Source organism: Diabrotica virgifera, chromosome 6, assembly GCF_917563875.1.
Source record: "Diabrotica virgifera virgifera chromosome 6, PGI_DIABVI_V3a".
NCBI classification, from domain to species: domain Eukaryota; kingdom Metazoa; phylum Arthropoda; class Insecta; order Coleoptera; family Chrysomelidae; genus Diabrotica; species Diabrotica virgifera.
The window spans coordinates 202,875,810-202,897,827 of record NC_065448.1 but is presented as its reverse complement, the minus strand read 5'-3'; the positions used below and the strand labels follow the sequence as shown (position 1 = coordinate 202,897,827).

Sequence of the window (22,018 nt, the reverse complement as noted above, 5' to 3'; positions counted from 1 at the left end):
ATAATTGGGGCTTTTGGAGGTCACTGAACACGACTTTTATGACGGAAATCGTCTCCGAGGTACTTGGTGCCCAGGGTAGAACTAATAATTCGCGGGACGAACGAATACTTCGTTAAATGAAGATTGGAGCGAAAAACTGAAAAATACGTGTTCAATATTTTTCAAAAATCTATCGAATGACACTAAACACGTCCCCCCACTCGACCCCCTGAAGGTGGGATATGGTAACTTTAAAATCTTAAATAGAAACCCTCATTTGTTATTGCAGATTTGGATTGCTTTTGATTTGTGGATAGATGCCGCTGTAATCGGAAAAAACATTTATCGTGATACTATAGGTAAATTATAGAAACGGACTAATATCTCGACAAATACACTTTTCCAAATAAAAAATCAAAAAATAAATGTTTAATATTTTTCAGGAACCTATCGAATATCATCAAACACGAATCTCCACTCCACCCCCTGGAGGTGGGGTGGGGGGTAACTTTAAAATCTTAAATATGAGCCTCCATTTTTTATTGCAGATTTGGATTTCTTACGTAAAAATACGTAACTTTTATTGGAGCAAATTTTTCGAATTATGGATATATGGCGCTATAATCGGAAAAATACTATTTATTAGTGCCATCTATCAACAATTCTAAAAAATGTTACTTATTTTTTCATAAGGAATCCAAATACGCAATAAAACATAAGGATTCCTATTTGATACCTCTCACCCCACATCCAGGGGGTGGAGTGAAGGGTCATGTTTGATGTTGTTCGATAGGTTCTTGAAAAATATTAAATACGTATTTTTTGGTTTTTTATTTGAAAGTATATTTCTCGAGATATTAGACCGTTTCTATAATTTACCTATGCTATCACAATAAATCGTTTTTTCCGATTATAGCGTCATCTATACACAATTCGAAAAAATGTCTCGAATAAAAGTTGCCTATTTTTACGTAGGCAATCCAAATCTACAATAACAAATGGGGGTTTCCATTTAAGATTTTAAAGTTACCCCCACCCACCTCCAGGAGGTGGAGTAGGGGGTCGTGTTTAGTGTCATTCGATAGATTCTTGAAAACTATCGAACACGTATTTTTCAGTTTTTCGATATAATCCTTTATTTCGAGAATTATTCGATCGTCCCCCGAATTATTCGATCATCCCAAGCGACGAGTTCCACCCTGGGCACCAGGTACCTCGGAGGCCATTTCCGTCATGAAATTCGTATTCAGTGACCTCCAAAATTCCCAAGTATAAAAATTGAACTCATTTCCGTCAATATTTCCTAAGTTCTAAATTTTTCATTTTCCATCTCTTCGAGATCCACTTGAAAATGCATTTTCACATGCACAAACATTTTTGCTGGAGATCAATTTAGTTCACAAAATTGCCTGACACTCTCTCGAATCGAATGCAAAAAGTTGCATGACGATTCATCTTACTGCACAAAATTCCTAGGTTTAATGCTTCGTTGCCTCGCCGCTGACTTGGGAAAGTCAGTAGCATTCTGACAATACAAGCAGGTCTAGACGTGTTCTAGTCCTGTCGCCAGGGGGGGGGGGGGGGGGGGGGTACAACGGCCTCCTTAATTCAGATTGACTTACCCAAGTTTTTTTATGTATTTTGTCCCGTAGAACACGAATTTTTTGGGTAACAGTCGATCCGGATGTCGATAAGATTGTTATAAACAAAGAACTTAAGGAATCACATAACAACGAATTTTCGTAAATCAAAACATTGTTTTGTACTTTTTGGGTCATTCTAAGCAAAAAATGTTTTTACAAGTTTTTTCGTAGGATGCATAGTTTTCGACATAAACGCGGTTGAACTTTCAAGAAATCGAAAAAGTGGAATTTTAAAACCCGAATAACTTTTGATTAAAAAATAAACTAGCAATTCTGCTTACTGCATTTGAAAGTTCAAGTCAACTTCTATCTGTTTTGATTATTTGCATTGCTGAAAGTTAATTTTTTTATTGTTAAACAAAGCTATAAACACATAGTGTTTCCCGTGCCCAATGCATGCGTTTTAATGTACGTAATCTACGTAGAAATTGTCGTATGCGCGCCTACTCTTTCGACTTCAAATGAGAAATGCATTGAAAACATCATTTAACCACTATGTGTTTATAGCTTTGTTTAATAATAAAAAAATTATTTTTAGCAATGAAAATAATCAAAACCGATAGAATTTGACTTGAACGTTCAAATGCGGTAAGCAGAGTTGCTATTTTATTTTTCAATCAAAAGATATTCGGGTTCAAAAATTGCAATTTTTCGATTTTTTGAAAGTTTAACCGCGTTTATGTCGAAAACTATGCATTCTACGAAAAAACTTGTAAAAACATTTTTTGCTTAGAATGACCCAAGAAATACAAAAAAATGTTTTGTTTTGCGAAAAATCGCTGTTATGTGATTCCTCAAGTTCTTTGTTTATAACAATGTTATCGACATCCGGATCGACTGTTACCCAAAAAATTCGTGTTCTATGGGTCAAAATACATAAAAAAACTTAGGTAAGTCCATCTGAATTAAGGAGGCCGTTGTACCCCCACTGGCGACAGGACTATAGGTGAAAAGCGATATTTTGGACATTGGCGATATGCTGGTGACCAGAACGCGTTTTGGCCGTATTTTTCGACCATTTGTCTAAATAGGTGTTTGATCCTGACAGATCAGTACACACTGTAGTCACAGCATATACAGTTGAGTCCGCCAGTCTTTACCCGTGCGTCATTAACACCTGGCGAGATAAAACACATACTTTTTATCTAGCATCATTCTCTTCCACGCATGAAACTCATGATATGACGTGCTGACGTTTGTTATTATAGTATTTTTACTACAAAAGCGATATTACGTAGGTCAAAATTTTTGACGTAAGAGAACTGTCAAAACATGAAAATGTGACTTTTCATTATTGCCATGTTTATTATAAACATGCCATGGCAATAATGAAAAGTCACATTCTAATGTTTTGACAGTTCTCTTACGTCAAAAATTTTGACCTACGTAATATCGCTTTTGTAGTAAAAATACTATAAGTAAAAACACATGTTATTTTTATGAACCATCTATAGTCAGTGCATTGAAAAGAGATAGGTACAAAAAAGACGATTCGGTATGTTTTCATATTTTAAGCACAATTTGTTTGACGTTTCTGCTGTGTTTAATTTTGTGGCTGTCAGTCAGTTGAATTTTTTGCGGTTTTGGTCGAATTTTTGCGTTTTGAAGTTTCTTTATATTACACAAACAGTTGTTTTCACAACTAATTTTATATTGGGCTTTGAAATTTTAAGGTAAATAATTATATTTTGGCAATTAATATTTAAAACATACAAAGCTAACGTCATTCACACGGTAAAGAAATGACTGTGTTTAGATTTCCGTCAAAGTGAATAAAATAACAAAAATAAAATTTATGTTATTGAATTTTTTTATAAATTGTTTATTTATTTATTAATCAATAATAATAAAATAATTTATTAAGCTACTTCAAATGTAGCTGTAATTCTGCACAAAAATTTTGAAGCAAAACTTACATTTGACATTCTATATATTTGATAACGTCAAATTTTATAATAAAACCCGTAATCGGAACAGTAGCCACTTTCTGTCAGTTGTTGTTGCGTGAAATAGATTTCCGACTTATTTCGTATGCTTTAAATGATGACGCACGGGTAAAGACTCGCGGACTCAACTGTATCTACATGTAATATAATACACGCTGTTTCTTCTAAACTTGGTATAATATTGTTTAGTGCAATGAGTTTCAGAGATGAAATACTCATTTTATTAATTTTATATCTAGGACTGCTTGCAACTTATTTTGATGTTTGAGTAATTCATTCTAAAATTAAGAGTTCATTAGCCATTTCGACATTAGTAATCTTCATCCTTGACACAAGGTAAAATATAATTCGAAATATAGATAATAATAAAAAATATATTGGCTTTACTATTATTAGCTACTTGACAGGGAGTTGATTTTCTTAAATCCAATTACTAATAACAGGATTTGGTAATATTTTACAGAAAATATTCTACTACACTCTGCAATATGTCGTTTAGATGCCAAGAACTGTGTATTTCTTTGTATAATGTTACAAATTCGACGAATGAAACTCCAGCATTAAGTGAATCTAACAATTTGGTAGCAGAATGTAGTCGTTTTGTTATTATAAATTCTTTATATTTGATAATTTGTTGCATACCTTTGGTAAGTACAAAATCCGTAAATGTGGGAAATAAGTGATGATATTTTATAATGCCTATCTACATATTATAACTCTTTTCATTCTTAACATGTATTGAAGGTAGTTAGGTAGGTATATTATTTTTCTTTCCTTTTTAATGGATTCTCTAGTTTACTTATCCTTTTGTTAAGTAGTTTTTGGTATTTTGATTATTTACTCTATTCCTTTGAATTCCTATGAAATTTGGCATACTCATAGCTTACATGTCAAAGAAAAAAGTGATATTGTGCTAATGTGTGCTTTTCCCCTGGGGGGTGAGTTTCACCCATTCTCAGCGGTGAAAAAAATATACGTTCACAGTAAGTCCGGAATTGGATAAACTGACTAATTCTAAGCAACTTTTGTTCTATAGAGTTTTTTATTAAATCAATACTTTTCGAGTTATTCGCGAGTGAACATATTCATTTTCAACAAAAAAAAAACCATGTTTTTGACGGCTTTTCGCAAATAATTGAAAATGTCAGTATTTTGCCGAAAAAAATGTTTTTAGTAAAAATATAGCTTATTAAAACGTGAAAAAAATGGTGTATGAAGTCTGTTGACCCAGCACAAGCACAGTTGTCGTTAATGAAAAGTAGGGTTTTATTCGTCAAACTCCAAATCGAATATTTCAACGTGAAATAACCAAAAAATGAAGCACTTTTCGGGAAAAATTCATCACAACGTTTTTAAAGTGCTTAAAAAAGCTTTATTGTTGTTTTTTTCAAGTTTCTAACATTAAAAGTAAATAAGTTACTCTCAAAATAAAGTTGATCCCTTTTTTTTTGGTAAAAAAAAATCGTAAAAATCTCCCACTAATTAGCATACCAAGTGAAATTAATCATGACCGATTCACGAGTTATTTTACTTATATGTATTGTTTATATGATCTGTATGTTTCATCAGTTCAAAGTGCTCCTTTTTGAAAAAATTTAGTTTTAAAGTAAAAAAAATTAATGTTTTTAAAAATAATTTACAAATTATTAGTTTAGTGATACCCAAAATCCCAAAGAGTAAAAAAATGTAGGTTTTGCTTCTTTGAATATTTTGGATTTTTTGTTTTCCTGTAAGACAAAAATTAGTTAAGATATGGCTGTTCAAACATTGCGTACGTTCGTGATTAGTGATTCGTTCAAGCCCTTTAACCAATAGCGTTTTCAAAAACAAAAATAAAGCTTTTTTAAACACTTTAAAAAAGTTGTAGTAAGTTTTCTCTATAAAATGTTCGATTTTTTGGTTATTTCACGTTGAAATATTCGATTTGGAATATGAGGAATAAAAACCTACTTTTCATTAGTTGCAGCTCTGCTTCTGCTGGGTCTATAGAACAAAAGTTGCTTAGAATTAGTCAGGTTATACATTTCCGGACTTATCTCGAAGTTATGTTTGTTCATCCTCGCAAAGGGGTGAAAGTAACCCCAGGGCAAAAGCGCACACCGCACCGGCACAATATCACTTTTTTCTTTGACAAATTAGCTATGTATATGTCAGTCCAAGCAATTCTTTAAAATTTGGAGATTTTGCAATATTTTAACGTGACTGAATGGACTATTTAGGTATGTTTTTCACTCTTCTAATAATGGGACTAATATTTTTCTCATTGCTTGTTAAAATTCGCACCCAAAAATCAAAAGTTGTTAGGTCCGGTGTTATCCTATTTTTGCTTATAACCATGTATTTTGTTTTTTTTTATGTTTAAGTCAAGCCCCAAATCAGCTACTTAGTTCTGCTACCTTTGAGAGTCTGTAGACCTTCCAGACTGCAAAAAGACAGTGCTATCAGCGTATCTTATGTTATTCAGTCGATCTCCATTTATAAGTATTCCCTTTTCTATTGTTAAACACGAGAAGTTAATTGGGATTTTGATTAACATAGATCAGAATGAACTGGGCATTTAAATATCCGGTTTATACTGGAATCAGACAGCTGAAGCTAATTAGAAGAGAAAGTCAGTCGCCCGAAGAAAATCCTATTATGAGAGGAGTTTTAATTCTCTTTTCTTTCATTTAAATGCAGAAAAGATTATGAGAGAAACTGTGGAAGATAGAACAGGAAGTGTAACTGCCAACGGAGTAGTTATCAATAACTTAAGATTAACTGATGACACAATTTTGCAAGCAACGGAAAAATATGATTTACACATAATTCTCCAAGCGGTATCAGACTATAGTAAACAAAAAAAATCTAATGAATAGTCATCATCAAAAACAAAAAAAAAATATAGCTAACAATTTAACTGATATTAGAATAGATCAATCAAAAACGTCAAGCTGACAGTGCCCATTAAAATCTGCTCTTAATAAAATTAACTATTTAGCGAGTTAATTAGTAGAAAAAAGGACACTTGGTGTGATTTAAAACCTGATATTGATTGAGTGTGATAAACAGTGCTATAAGCGACCCCCAATGGGGGAAGCTTTTTCCCCAGGGACACCATTAGGTGAAAACTTTTCAGGTGCTAGTGAGAATAGTGAAATGGATATTATTGAATCAAGTTTAATAGAAAATTTGGATGATTCTACTGCGAAAATTACAACTAAAACCAGAGATGTTATTAAAGTGCCGACACAACAAATTCCACCTCCGCAAAAAGTTGTAGAGAAAAAATTGTTCAACGTTGCATCAGATAAGTACAATTTTGATAATGTTTATGTATATATAGAAAAATCAAACAATCAGGATATTGGCCGTTTACATCCACTTACTGTTGCGGACATTTTGCATAAAAAATTGAACATTCCTAATATTATTGAAATAAAAGCCATTGGAAAAAACAGAATTAAAGTTTTGTTAAGGTCAATCGTAGATGCAAATAATTTAGTTAAAAATATAAAATTAAAAGACCAAAACTTAGTAGCATATGTCCCTAACCATTTACTAGAAATAAGAGGCCTAATAAGAGATATTGATACTCAATACGATGAAAAGTATTTGTTAGATAATAGTAAATCTCCCTCCCCCATAATAGCCTTTAAAAGAACTTACAGAAAAGTTGACACCGATGGAAAAACTAACTATGTACCCAAAAGAACAATGATAGTCACCTTCGAAGGAAATATTCTTCCTAGCTACATTTCAATAAATAGTGTATTTTTTCCTGTTGAAACCTACATTGGCAAAGTAACACAGTGTTACAATTGCTTAAGATTTGGACATATTTCCAAGCAGTGTCGCAGTCCACAAGCACATTGCATAAAATGTGGAAAAATCAAAAATGAAGATCATACATGTCAAGATAATGATGTTCAATGCATACATTGTGATAGTAAAGATCATGTTTCCATATCCAAGAAGTGTCCAAAATACGAACATCAAAAGAAGATAAAGAACGTGATGATTGAGCAAAAAATTTCCTTTATCGAGGCAAAAAATTACTGTGAATCGTCCTTCTCGGAATTGTTTATTCAGAATAGATATTCCACACTAGACAATATCGAAGACAGTTTCCCTCCCCTCCCAACATCTTCAAAAAAAGCATCCCCTTCTACTACCACACATAAAAATCAAAACATTTCAAATAATACATCCCAATCCCAACCCTCCTCAAGCCACTATAATATAGCTAAAAAACGAAAAATATCACCAAACCAAACACAAAACAATTCACCCATGTTCCCTTTTAATTTTGGGCCCTCCAAACCCCTTCCTGCTAATTTAAAACCCCCAATTTGTCAAAACAAATCAGATCAACGAGTATTGGAAACTCTCATTTCCAATTATATTTTTAATTTGATTACAAATATTCAAACTGTAGATGATATAAAAACTATGAGTCAAGATAGTATTTACCATGGTATAAAAACGATTTTAGAGGATATCACTCATAAATAACATGTTCCCAGAACTTAAATCATTAAAAATTTTGCAATGGAAAGGTAGATCCGTTGTTTCGAATAAAAATAGTTTAATTCATTTTTTAATAACTGAAAATATTGATATTGTATTATTAAGTGAAACCTGGTTCAAACCAAATCAAAATTATACATTTAAATGTTATAGTGTAATTCGCCAAGAGAGATATGACGGGTATGCAGGTGTTGCAATTTTAATTAAAACAACTATGCCATTTCGTGAAATAAATATTAGAAACAATTTTAATGAGGGAATTTTAGTTTGCGGTGCTATCGTTAAATGTAACACAATAGAATTAAGTTTTTTATCTATATATAGACCTCCAAATATTAGTACATCCAAAAACGATTGGATAAATATCTTCTCACAAATCAAATCACCTTTTTTAATTGGCGGAGATATGAATGCTCATCACTCACTATGGGGCTCACTGCGTAATGATCCAGTTGGTAACCAAATTGTTAGCAGTATCGAAGACCTAGATCTTGTAATTTTGAATAATGGAGAACCTACATATCTTCCTAGATATGGTACTCAAAAATCTATGATTGACATTTCACTCTGCACAGCTAATATAGCCAGTAAATTTACTTGGTCAGTTTTATCTGACACCTTAGGCTCGAATCATTTTGCTATATCTATGAATTTTTCAATAACCAACACCTCACAAGAAATAATTTATCCAAAAAGCAAATGGAATATCAAGAAAGCCAATTGGTCCCTGTATACATCCTTAATTGAAAACATGTTTTCCAACTACAATAGCTCTTTCAATACTTATCAAAATTATAGTTTTCTATTAGATTGCATTAATGATGCTGCAATTAGATCTATTCCTCAATACAAAATTTTTAAATCTAAAAATCGATCGCCTCCACCATGGTGGGACCCAGAATGCGATCTGATAATCAATGACAGAAAAGAAGCATTAGCATTGTATAAACGTTCACCAAGCCTTGATAATTATCTAAATTGTCAGAAAGTTACTGCTCATACTAAAAAGCAGTTGAAACAAAAAGCCAAAGCTAGTTGGATTAAATGGTGTTCTAATTTAAGCAAAAATACCTCCTCTAAGGAGATATGGTCACAGGCCAACAAAATGAATCGAAAAGCATCTATTAGTATAAAACCCTTCAATGATAATCTATTAGACGACTTTTTTAATAAAGTATGTCCTCCTTTTGCTCAAAATTCACCTACACGATCTACACAAAGTCATCATTCAAATAATCACTTCCTGTTAAAACCATTTACTGAAACTGAATTAGATTTTGCCCTTAAAAACCGCATAAATACTTCTCCTGGTATCGATCATATAAAATACCCCATGTTAACCAACCTACCAGATGTTGCTAAAAAACTTCTTTTAAATGTCTTCAATGATATCATCCAAAAAAATATAGTTATCGATTCTTTCAAAGACATCTTAGTTGTTCCTATCCTTAAACCCGGAAAAGACCCAAACATCGTAAGTTCATATAGACCAATATCCTTACTGTCTTGTATTTTTAAAACTTTAGAAAGGCTTATAAAATTTAGATTAGATTGGTGGTTACAAAAAGAGAATTTACTTCCAGTAAACCAGTTTGGTTACAAAAGAGGTTTTGGAACTCTAGACGCTTTAACAACACTTGTTGTAGATGTACAGAATAACTTAACTAAAAATAACTACTTAGCAGCACTATTCTTAGATATTGAAGGAGCATATGACTCAGTTTGTTTATCAACCTTAAAACATAAAATGGTAAATTTTTTTCATATGCCAATTGCTTTCGTTAACACAATAATCGGTTTCTATACAGATAGGGTAATTTACATCAGAGATCATAATAATAAACTAATAGGACCTCGACATAATTATTACGGTATACCACAAGGCTCAGTATTATCACCAATTTTATTTAATCTGTACACCTCTGACATACATAAGATGCAAATAAACAACATCCCATTCAAAATCATACAATATGCAGACGATTTTTGTGTCTATATGGAAAGCAAGAAATATGAAAACGGTATGCAAAACCTAAGTACAGTTTGTAGTTCCCTCTTTCCATGGTTCTTAGAGAACGGCTTAAATTTATCAATTAAAAAATCAGCAGTATCTGTCTTTACAAGACACAATCTTCCTATAAACCAAGATGTATTACTTAGTGATCAATCTTTTACATTTAAAAATAATGTCAAATATCTGGGACTCATTCTGGACAAAAAACTAACTTGGAAACCACACATACAATATATGCTGGATAGATGTAGCAAAGGTATTAATTTCCTTAGAATGACAACTAGAGTGTGGTGGGGCTGCGATGTTGAAACATCTTTATTGTTTTATAGAGCTTATATACGATCCATTATAGATTATGGTGCTACCCTCTACGGTTCTGCTTCCAAAAACCTTTTAAGAAAAATTGACTTTTTCCAAAACTCTGCCTTGAGAATCTGTTTAGGTGCTATGAGATCTACTCCTATACAACCAATACATGTTGAAGCTTCTGAGCCTCCTTTACAGATTAGAAGAAATTTACTAAGCGAAAAATGGGTACTTAAAGCACACACTACAAATTTCGAATTATTTTCCAGTATATGTCATCTTAACGAATCAGATCTTACTCACAAGTATTGGATTAAAAAACCATCTCCGCCTTTATGTACTGCATTACAGAACAATCCTATTTTTTCAAAGGAATTAAACACAGTAGACAAAAACTTAGACTACTTTGCTCTCTTCCATAAAACTGATGTAATAATACCCACATACAACGAAAACAACATAATCAGCAACAATATCCTGAAATCTATTTTGAACTGCTACAGTGATGCAACAGTTATATACACAGATGCATCTAAATCAGGAGAAGGGTCTGGCTGTGCGTATTTTTTACCCTCAGGAGGTTTTGAATTCAAGTACAAACTTCCCAATGAGTTTTCAATTTTCTCTGCGGAATCATTGGCCATACTCGAAGCGTTGAAATATATTAAAAACTCTTATACTAAAAAAACGTTAATTCTTTCAGACTGTCTATCAGTTTTACAGAATATCAAAAATACTTTTTTGCCCAAAACATTTAGTAATCCTTACATATTTTTAATAAAGGATATGTTAAAGCAGTTAGAAGACTCTGGCTTCAATATAAAATTTATTTGGGTTAAGGCACATATTGGACTCAAAGATAATGAGTATGTAGACTACTTAGCCAAATCCAGTATAACATCAGGCACTTTATTGTCATATTCTTTATGTGTATCAGATGTTATTACTATTTTTAAAAGAAACCAACTATCGATATGGAAAGATCAATGGAATCTTTACTGCTTAACAAACCCCACAAGATACACCACTTTACAACCAGTGATTCCACAAAGTACATGGTTTAAGAGTTTTAAAGCTCCACGTAAATATATAACAACTATAAATCGATTACGTTTTGGGCATGCTTGCTATCCAAGTCATTTATATAAAATAAATGTGATTGAAGACAATAATTGCAAACATTGCGGAAAGCAGGGTGATCTTGATCATATCTTTTTTGAATGTACTAAGTTTCAACAGCATTCAAACTCTCTCTATAAAAATTTAATTAAACTTGATATGCATGCACCATTCAATATACAGTCTTTGCTGGCTACAGTCTCACAACAAATATACAATATCATTATAGATTTCTTGTCAGATACACGCACGGTCCTATAAGATTTGTACGCGGGCATGAGATTTTTTATGATTTAAGTTCAGGTTTGCATCTTCTTTTTTTGTCATAAATATTTTATCACTTTATCAGAGTTCCATTATTGTTTTTATTGTATTATTATTGTATTGTATTATTTATTGTGTTACTATATTGTTTCTGTTTAATTTTGTATTAGGATTAGGATTGTATTTTGTTTATTGCAACTGGCTGTATCACTAATGTCTATGCCATTAAATAAAAAAAAAAAAAATATTAGAATAGATGGAAGAAATAGTAAAGAGAGTACAATTATACAAATATCTCAGGAAATCAAATTCAGAATAGAGCAAGCCAGAATCTCATCATTATCAAAGACGGAAAGGGTATTAACCTACAGAACGCTAAGAATAACATTAAAATGCGGTTATTACGTTGTAATATCTTTAGCATTCCACTATAAGGAATGAAAAACATGGACTCTCACTGAAACGATGTGGGTGTACCGCCCAATGTTGGGAATATCTAAACAAAGAAAAACAGGTTCTGAATACCGTAAAAAGGATACAATTGGAGTACTTTGCCCACGTGATAAGAAATCCTTAATATGAATTACTACATATAATTATTCAGGGAAAAATAAAAGGGAAACGGGGACGAAGAAGCACATGTAGATCACTGAGATATTCAGTTATTTTAAATATAGTAATCAGGATGTTTGTGGGTTTGTGGATATGCTAAAAAGTTTCTTTTGGTATATCTAATAACCCTGGATGGGTGTTTGCCTGTCTGGCTGTCCTTCAATTCAGACTTTTTACTGTGCCCTTCTCCTCCATTGTGTTACGTTTATAGTTTTCAGGTCGTCTTCCACGTAACATATCCATCTCGTTCTAAGTCTTCCGTTTTTTCGTCATCCTATTGGCTTCCATTGTAATATTTTCGTTATTAATTTTGTAACTTCTTTTCTCTGGACATATCCTAGCCATGATGTCTCTGACTGTTAACAAATCTTACAATATCCCGCGCTTCATTAAATTCATTAATCTCGTGGTTTCTCCTGATCCTCCATGTAGCGTCTTTCTCTTACATCGGGATGTATACTATTCTCAGTATCTTTCTCTCGAATGTTCTGATTTGCTCTTCCTCTTTTTTTGTCATCCCAATTCATAACACCTCCCAACCATAGGTTACTATGGGTCTAATTAATGTTCTGTAGATAGCCAGTTTTGTTCTTTTGTCGAATAATTTCGATGTCATCAATCTTTTATTAACCCAGATACACTTGAGTCCATGAGTCTTTACCCGTGCGTCATTAATACCTGACGAGATAAAACACATACTTTTTATCTACCATCATTCTCTTCCACGGATGAAACTAATAACAAAGCCTGTTATTAAGTAAAAACACATGTTATTTTTATGAACGATCTAGACTCAGTACATTGAAAAGAGATAGGTATAAAAAAGACGATTGGGGATGTTTTCACATTTTAAGTACAATTTCTCACGTTTTGGTTTGTTTACTTTTGTGGCTGTCAGTTTGTTAAATTTTTTGCTGTTATTTTGTCGAATTTTTGCATTTTGAAGTTTTTTATAGAACCTACCTATACAAACAGTGTTGTTTTCACAACTAATTTTATATTGAAGTTTGAAATTTTATGGTAAGTTTATGTTATTTTACGATTAATTTTGACAACGTACAAAGCTAACCTCATTAATACAGTTAAGGAATGCTTGTGTTTAATGTTCCGGCAAATTGAATATTAATAACAAAAAGAAAATATGTTATTGAATTTTTTTATAAATTGTTTATTTATTTATTAATCAATGGTATTAAAAGAGTTTATTAAGCTACTTAAAATGCAGCTGTAATTATGCAGCAAAATTTTAAAGCAAAACTTAAATTTGACATTATATTTCTTTGATAACGTCAAATTTTATACTACATATAACCCATATAACCCGCGATCGGAGTAATACCCACTTTTTGTTACTTGCTGCTGTGTTTAGTATATTTCCTACTTATTTCGTATGTTTTAAATTTTTAAATGATGACGCACGGGTAAAGAATCCTGGCCTCAACTGTATGTGATGGCATCCACGTGTTCGATTGCATAGTTATCTATAGGGCTTTTCAACGATTGTCATTTGTTTCGAGCTTCTGTCAAATGTCGTATAAGCCTTGTATAATATTAATATACACGGATTATACAACATATGACAGAAACTCGAAACAAATGACCGAGAATGAAAAGTCCTATTGCGATATTGTTTTTATTGTCATATGTTCTTTTGACGGTCATGTTATTTGGTTTTTGTGTCGCTTATTTTAACTCCTCTTTTTCGTGCTCTGGATCAATTTCCTTGAACGCTTCCATTAGTTGTTGCTTGCTCCTACTAATGATAGCTATGGTATGTCTATTAAGCTAGAATGACCATTTCATAAGAGAGCCATGAGACACACCCCATATTTTTTTGCTATTTTATTGCTAATTTATTACGCAAATTAAAAATTTATTGCTTCATCCCCTTCAGAGAAACATGTGGCCATTCCAGCTTAATATTAAGCTAGAATGGCCAACATTCATATATCCTGAACGAAAGTAGATAGAGAGTTGCTTACGGTGGCCTATTTTATTGCTAATTAATTGCTAATTTATTACGTAAAACAAAAATTTATTGCTTCATCCCCTTCAGAGAAACAGGTGGCCATTCCAGCTTAATATTAAGCTAGAATGGCCAACATTCATATATCCGGAACGAAAGTAGATAGAGAGTTGCTTCCGATGGCCTATTTTATTGCTAATTAATTGCTAATTTATTACGCAAAACAAAAATTTATTGATTCATCCCCTTCAGGAAAACAGGTGGCCATTCCAGCTTAATATTAAGCTAGAATGGCCAACATTCATATATCCGGAACGAAAGTAGATAGAGAGTTGCTTCCGGTGGCCTATTTTATTGCTAATTTATTACGCAAAACAAAAATTTATTGCTTCATTACCTTCAGAGAAACAGGTGGCCATTCCAGCTTATTATTAAGCAAGAATGGCCAACATTCATATATCCGGAACGAAAGTAGATAGAGAGTTGCTTCCGGTGGCCTATTTTATTGCTAATTTATTACGCAAAACAAAAATTTATTGCTTTAACCCCTTCAGAGAAACAGGTGGCCATTCCAGCTTAATATTAAGCTAGAATAGCCAACATTCATATTTCCGGAACGAAAGTAGATATAGGGTAGCTTCCGACGGCATATTTTATTGCTAATTAATTGCTAAAATATTGAGTATACAAGAATTTACAAGCTCACCCCCTCCAACCCCTACCGTTATCATCGTTACACGGATTTCACAAAGAGTGAAAATAGTCAGTTTAAAAACTTAAAACCAAGTGGGTATTTTTTTATAATTAACTGCTGCAGGTCTACGCCAAAAACCAATTTTTGCTTCATCCCCTAACGAGAAACAATGGCTACTGACACCTGTTTCTCTGAAGGGGTTGAAGCCATAAATTTGTAATTTGCGTAATAAATAAGCAATTAATTAACAATAAAATAGGCCGCCGGAAGCGACCCTCTATCTGCTTTCGTTACTGAAACAGGAGAATTGAGTGTTGTAGTTAAGTATTCAACCGCAGTAGCAATTGCTGCTCTTCAGGGGATGAAGCAAAATAATCGTTTTTGGCGTAGACCTGCAGCAGTTACTTAGGAAAAAAATACCCACTTGGTCTTAGGTTTTTAAACTGGTAATTTTCACTTTCTGTGGAATCCGTTGAGCGATGATAATGGTAGGGGTTGGAGGAGGTGAGTTTGTAAATTCTGGTATACTCAATCTTTCAGCAATTAATTAGAAATAAAATATACCGCAGGAAGCTACTCTCTATCTACTTTCGTTTCAGAAATATGAATGTTGGCTCTTCTAGCTTAATATTAAGCTGGAGTAGCCACCTGTTTCTCTGAAGTGGTTGAAGCTATAAATTTGTAATTTGCGTAATAAATAAGCAATTAATTAACAATAAAATACGCCGCCGGAAGCCACCCTCTATCTGCTTTCGTTACTGAAACAGGAGAAGTGAGTAAGGTAGTTTAAGTATTCAACCGCAGTAGCCATTGTTGCTCGTTAGGGGATGAAGCAATACAATCGATTTTGGCGTAGACCTGCAGCAGTTACTTAGGAAAAAATACCCACTTGGTCATAGGTTTTTAAACTAGTAATTTTGACTTTCTGTGAAATCCGGGGAATTATGACAACGGTGGGGGTTGGAGGGGGTAAGTTTGTAAATTATTGTATACCATGTCTTTCAGAAATTAATTAGCAATAAATTATACCACTGTAAACGACCCTCTATCTGCTTTCGTCCTTGAAATAGGTGTAGGGTATTGTAGCTTACGTATTAAACCGCAGTAGCCATTGTTTCTCGTTAGGGGACGAAGCAAAAAATTCGTTTTTGGCGTAGACCTGCAAAAGTTAATTAGAAAAATTATTCACTTGGTTTTAAGTCTTTAAACTGGTGATTTTCACAATTTGTGAAATCCGGGGAACGATGTTAACGGTAGGGGTTGGAGGGGGTGAGTTTGTAAATTCTGGTATATCCCATCTTTCAGCAATTAATTAGAAATAAAATATGCCGCCAGAAACGACCCTCTATCTGCTTTCTTTCCTGAAATAGGAGTGTTGAGTATTGTAGCCTTAAGTATTAAACCGCAGTAGCCATTGTGGATCGGTAGGGGAGGAAGCAAAACATTCATTTTTGGCTTAGACCTGTAGCAACTAATAAGCAAAAAATACGTTCTTGGTTTTAGGTCTTTAAACTGGTTATTTTCACTTTTTGTGGATTCCGGGGTATGATGATAACGGTAGGGGTTGAAGGGGGTGAGTTTGTAAATTCTTGAATACTTAATCTTTCAGCAATTAATTAGCAATAAAATATGCCGCCGCAAGCTACCCTATATCTACTTTCGTTCCGGAAATATGAATGTTGGCTATTCTAGCTTAATATTAAGCTGGAATGGCCCCCTGTTGCTCTGAATGGGTTGAAGCAATAAATTTTTGTTTTGCGTAATAAATTAGCAATAAAATAGGCCACCGGAAGCAACTCGCTATCTACTTTCGTTCCGGATATATGAATGTTGGCCATTCTAGCTTAATATTAAGCTGGAATGGCCACCTGTTTCTCTGAAGGGGATGAAGCAATAAATTTTTGTTTTGCGTAATAAATTAGCAATTAATTAGCAATAAAATAGGCCACCGGAAGCAACTCTCTATCTACTTTCGTTCCGGATATATGAATGTTGGCTATTCTAGCTTAATATTAAGCTGGAATGGCCACCTGTTTCTCTGAAGGGGATGAAGCAATAAATTTTTAATTTGCGTAATAAATTAGCAATAAAATAGCAAAAAAATATGGGGTGTGTCTCATGGCTGCCTTATGAAATGGTCATTCTAGCTTAATAGAATGGTCCTTTTCATAGGCAGTGCGTCACAAATGATAGAAAAAAAGGTAAGTCCGTGATAATAGTATATTATGCAACGAGCATTTAATTATGGTCATTATGAAGCGAGTATGAGGGATAAACGAGCCGTATGCGGCGAGTTTCTTATAGAGTACGAGCTTCATAATGATAAATAAATGCAAGTTGTATACACTATTTTTTCTATGATCATTCACAACAAAAATATATTCAAATTTATTAATTTTGTAACGCAAACAAATTAAGTAGTTTGTCAGTTTGACAGTTTGTTTACATATTGAGAACTGTCAAAGCGTATGTATTTGACTCGCCATTGGTCACTGCGCGTGTACCACCTTTATCGCGAATGCCATATCGCGATTCTATTGGTTAAAAATCTGCATCTTAATGAAAATCTGCAGTGGGAGCACGCAAAATAAAATTCTATTTTAGTGACGTCACGTTGCCTAGCAACCGTCGATTCTCCCATTATGAAATTCTATTTTGTGACGTCAGCAAAATAGAATTCTATTTGGCGTGCTCTGGGCCCTGTATCATATAATGAAGTTCATTATGTAATAATGAAGTTCATTATGATACAGGTAGTGACATCATAATTGATATATTATAGTATGAGAATAGAAAATACACGTTTGTAACATTTATTCTAACATGACATTTTAGTTAAATCTGACAGTTGTCAAATTTTATTTGCAATTTGGCATAAAAACAAATCGATTGTGTTTATTGCATTTATAAAATGGTATTTTCTTTGATTTGTATAGTCTTATAAATTGTACAGATTATATTCGTAGATATATTATATAATTCGTAAATATTTTTTTTCGATTATAGCGCCATCTATCGACAACTAGAATAAATGTTATAAATGTCTGTAATCACGAACGTGCCTTTTTTTCTGTCACATACAATTTAATGCGTTAGAAAGAAATCGAAAAACTGTGACGCACTGAACGATGCCTATGAGAAAAAGAATACATAATCTGCATATGCAATAATTTGTACTGATTTCATTTTTATTTCAGAAAGCAGCGAAGCAGAGACTGAATTTATATGCACATTATTATTTACTCATCTACACTTTGTTACCAATTGTTATAATTATAGCCTGTTTGTTATTTCTATACAAGACGGCTGTGAGCGTATTTCTACAAATAAAATATGGATCCCAATATTTGGGATTGCTTAACAGTCAAGATGCAGTTTGGACAACAGAAGATCTTTCCAAAAGTGTTATAGATGTTATTGTAACTGTCAAATGCAAGAGAGCACCAGACTTGTTCATAGAAGAATTTAAACATAGATTACAAACAAGATGGTTATCTGATCCAACGGAATATCCGAAATTAACCAGTACGGTAGAAAATTTCTTGGGATACAGTTTTTATTTGAAAGGAAAATTTTCTGTGAATAGTTGTGTACATATCGAATATTTTGCAGAAGATATTATTGATGTTGACTATATACAAACCTATTTAACAACAAGAAGTAAAATAGGTTTGCCCAAAAACAATAAAATTCCTTGGGAAATTTTTTTTATTCTAACAAAATCGGGAGTTTACTATAATCAACTCTACATGGTTTTAAGATTGAGCCATATAATTGGTGATGGCGCCTCATTGATAAATTTCTTCGTTAATACTATTCTAGACCAACCAGTTACAACTTCTTTGTCGATTCAGCCACCACTGCAGAAAAGTGCTTTAAATACCTTAACAGAAAAAATTGAAACAATAATTAAAGCTCCAGCCATTCAACTTTATCAGAACTTAATTAAGGAAAAAGACGTGAATATTTTACACCGGGAAAAATTGTCCGGGGAAAGATTATTTGTTGGAGTTGTTGAAAAGAAGGCAAATCTCATAAATTGTGTTAAAAGGATCAAAAGAAAAATACCTTCTACTACTTTTATGGAAATATTATTAACTGCTTTTTCTGCAAGTCTGAGCAACTATTTTAAAAAGGTGAGCATTTTGTAATTATTATTATTATATTTAAACATTATGTTTATATCCAGATTTAGCCATACGTCTCTCTCTCCCTCTAAGGGGAAAGTTCATTAATCTCAGATACCTAAGGTATCAAAAGGATTGAGCTCTGGTGGGACTCTTTCCATGTTATCGAGCCCTAGGTGACTTGACATGCTGGAGTATCTCCCAGAAATGTTCATATGCCAATTGTAACAAAAAGAAGAAGAACTTCTGTTGGAGTGAAAGCAAAGAGGATACTAAACTCCAACAGAAGTAAGGAAAATGAAGACAACTAATGTGTCTAATGGGACATAAATAAATAGCTTCAACGTTGAGAAGCCGAAGTAACTAAAATACTGAGGATGGATAGAAAATACTACTTTTCATTAGTACTTGTATGGGGGATTAATGATAAGATGATGAAGTTGAGGAAAGGGGAATTGGGAATTAAAAAGCATAGAAGTAGAAGTATGAAGCGACAGAGGCAAACTGAATAGAGTTGGCTAGCAAGAGATGCAAGGGAACAACTTGACACTCAAGGATGGATACGGCTCGTTTGCATGCCCGTCGAAGAACAGTAGCTCAAAGTAGATGATGATGATGACTAGAAAAGGTAAATTGTAAGAGAAAAAGATAAAAATAATGTACTGAAAATGTATAAAGATGAATAAGTGCTAAAGAAGAACCAATTAAATAAAACTAACAAATCATGGGCGCCAAGAAAATGATCTTCGATCACTCTCCCAGGTATCTTACACTAATGTCAAATATTAAATATACATATTAAATCAGTACTAATGAACATAAAGGAATAATAAAAATAAATGATATACAAAATAAGTAAATATTTATTAAAAATAACTACTAGATTTTTGACAATCTCTGAGTTACACAAGGTGCATATCATGTGATTCTAAAATGACATAAGTTATACAAAAGTTATATTTGAGATAACTACAATAAGGTTACCTGTTACAAAATTACATACCTCTCACTTACATATAGGGTACAACTCACATATAATAGAATAGAAATATGCTTTATTGCCATGAAAAATTTTACAATTTTATCGACAAAGCTTATAAATAGTAAAAAAAAAACAAAACAGTAACAATCCAATTTACTAAAATTACATAAATCGTCAATAAGTTAAATAAAATAAATAAATAAATCGAAGTTAAAACAGAAATAATCAATTGCAAAAATTTAAATAAATTGCAAATCCATAGTCTACCTAATAATTAATAAAAAAGGTTTAAAAGTTAAAAAGTTAAAAAGTTAAGCTGCTGCATATGACACCCAAATATAGATAAAAAAATAATAAAAATACTACTTGTGCAAAGGGTACTGTAACACATGAGACTACCAAATGGTTATAGTACGCTCGCTACGTACAACTAAATTAAAACCCGAAAAATATGACTAATATAAATAAATAGGCACAAGCCTGACGAAGAGAAAATACAATGATGAATTAAGCAAAATTAATGAATAAAATATATAGAAATGAAGTTAAGATAAATACTGAAACGACGAATTAACCGAACAAATGAATTAAAGCGAATAAATAATAAAATATTTGGGAAACAAGCAAGTAATATTACAAAAATAAATCAAACCAATAATAAAGTATAAAACCCTAATTTTCTAGGCCTGATTATTCTAGGACGTCGAGAGTAGCACAGCTTTCTGCATAGTCTTAAAAATATGTTCATTTAGACCCAGCTTTTTGATGTTTACGATGAGGTTCTTCGGAATGACTCTCTTTAGAGCCAGCGCTGGACTGTCACGTCCAGCGCTGGTTCCAGAGCTTCCCTGGCGATCCCCAAGCAGCAAGCTGCGTTCTGGGTATTGGAGCTACGAAAACTCAGAGAGTATCTCTGTCGGTTTAAAAAATTCCCACAGGATGTTTATATTATATACAAAGTTATTATTAGGATAAGTCTTTTCAAAATTGACATACTTGGCCTCGGTATTGTAGACCATAGGATGCGTATGGATGAAAAAAATATCTGAAGGTGGTGTATTCACCCTAGGAATATCAAATTTTGTCTGGTTTGTGTGTTAGTTTGTGTTGTATCTCTGTGAATTTGTATCGAAATTGTGATTGTCTAAGTTATATAACATAATCAACTATTTTTAATGGGAATAAGCCACAATTTTACCAAAAAAATGATTTTATTAACGTTTCGAAGCCCAAAGTTTCAGAACAACATTATATAACATAGATTTCTGTTTGTGTATTGTGTGTTCCATATGTATTGTGTTTAAGATTGTAGATTATTTTTTATTCGACTTCCTATTACTTCGCTAATTGCCATATTCTTGTTGTTGACTTATTCTTTTAGTATTGGCAACCAAAACCTGCTATATTCTGCTAATGAGTTTGCTACACAATTTTCTTCGTCGTGTAGGATAAGGGAGGATTCTTTGACTTTTCCCTTTCCTTCTTCCTTTCACTGATCTCTATCATTCTTATTAATAGGTGTTTCGAAATTTCACCTCTAATCAGGAAGACTTGCAGTAGCTCGAATTGGAATGAAATACTGTAACATCGTCCAATGCATTCCAGTAAGTTTGGTGTGCAATTCACATTGTAATTCATTGTCATCCTTGTCGTTTTGCGTAAGTCATCTTGGAAATCCGTCCGATATATTTTTGTTAAACTTTCGTATCAGTTCTCTTTTAACATGAGCACTTTGTTAGCCTTCTGCTTCTGCATAACTTTCAATCTGGGGCGCCAGGGACTCTTCAATAGGAATTAATATTCATTAGCCAAGGGGCTCGATTTAAGGCGGTGGATACTCTCCATCCGTCCCAAATG

At 32.9% G+C, this 22,018-nt stretch overlaps 1 protein-coding gene across 1 annotated transcript in view; it reads left to right on the top strand.

Moving 5' to 3' along the window:
- The first annotated feature begins 4,056 nt into the window (after positions 1 to 4,056).
- LOC114332222 (uncharacterized) overlaps positions 4,057 to 22,018 on the top strand; it is a 33,177-nt gene continuing 15,215 nt past the window's right edge. Inside the window, exons 1-2 of the mRNA XM_050653149.1 lie at positions 4,057 to 4,215; positions 18,250 to 19,188. Of these exons, the coding sequence (XP_050509106.1) occupies positions 4,057 to 4,215; positions 18,250 to 19,188 (1,098 nt within the window). The remainder of the gene's footprint in view (positions 4,216 to 18,249; positions 19,189 to 22,018) is intronic.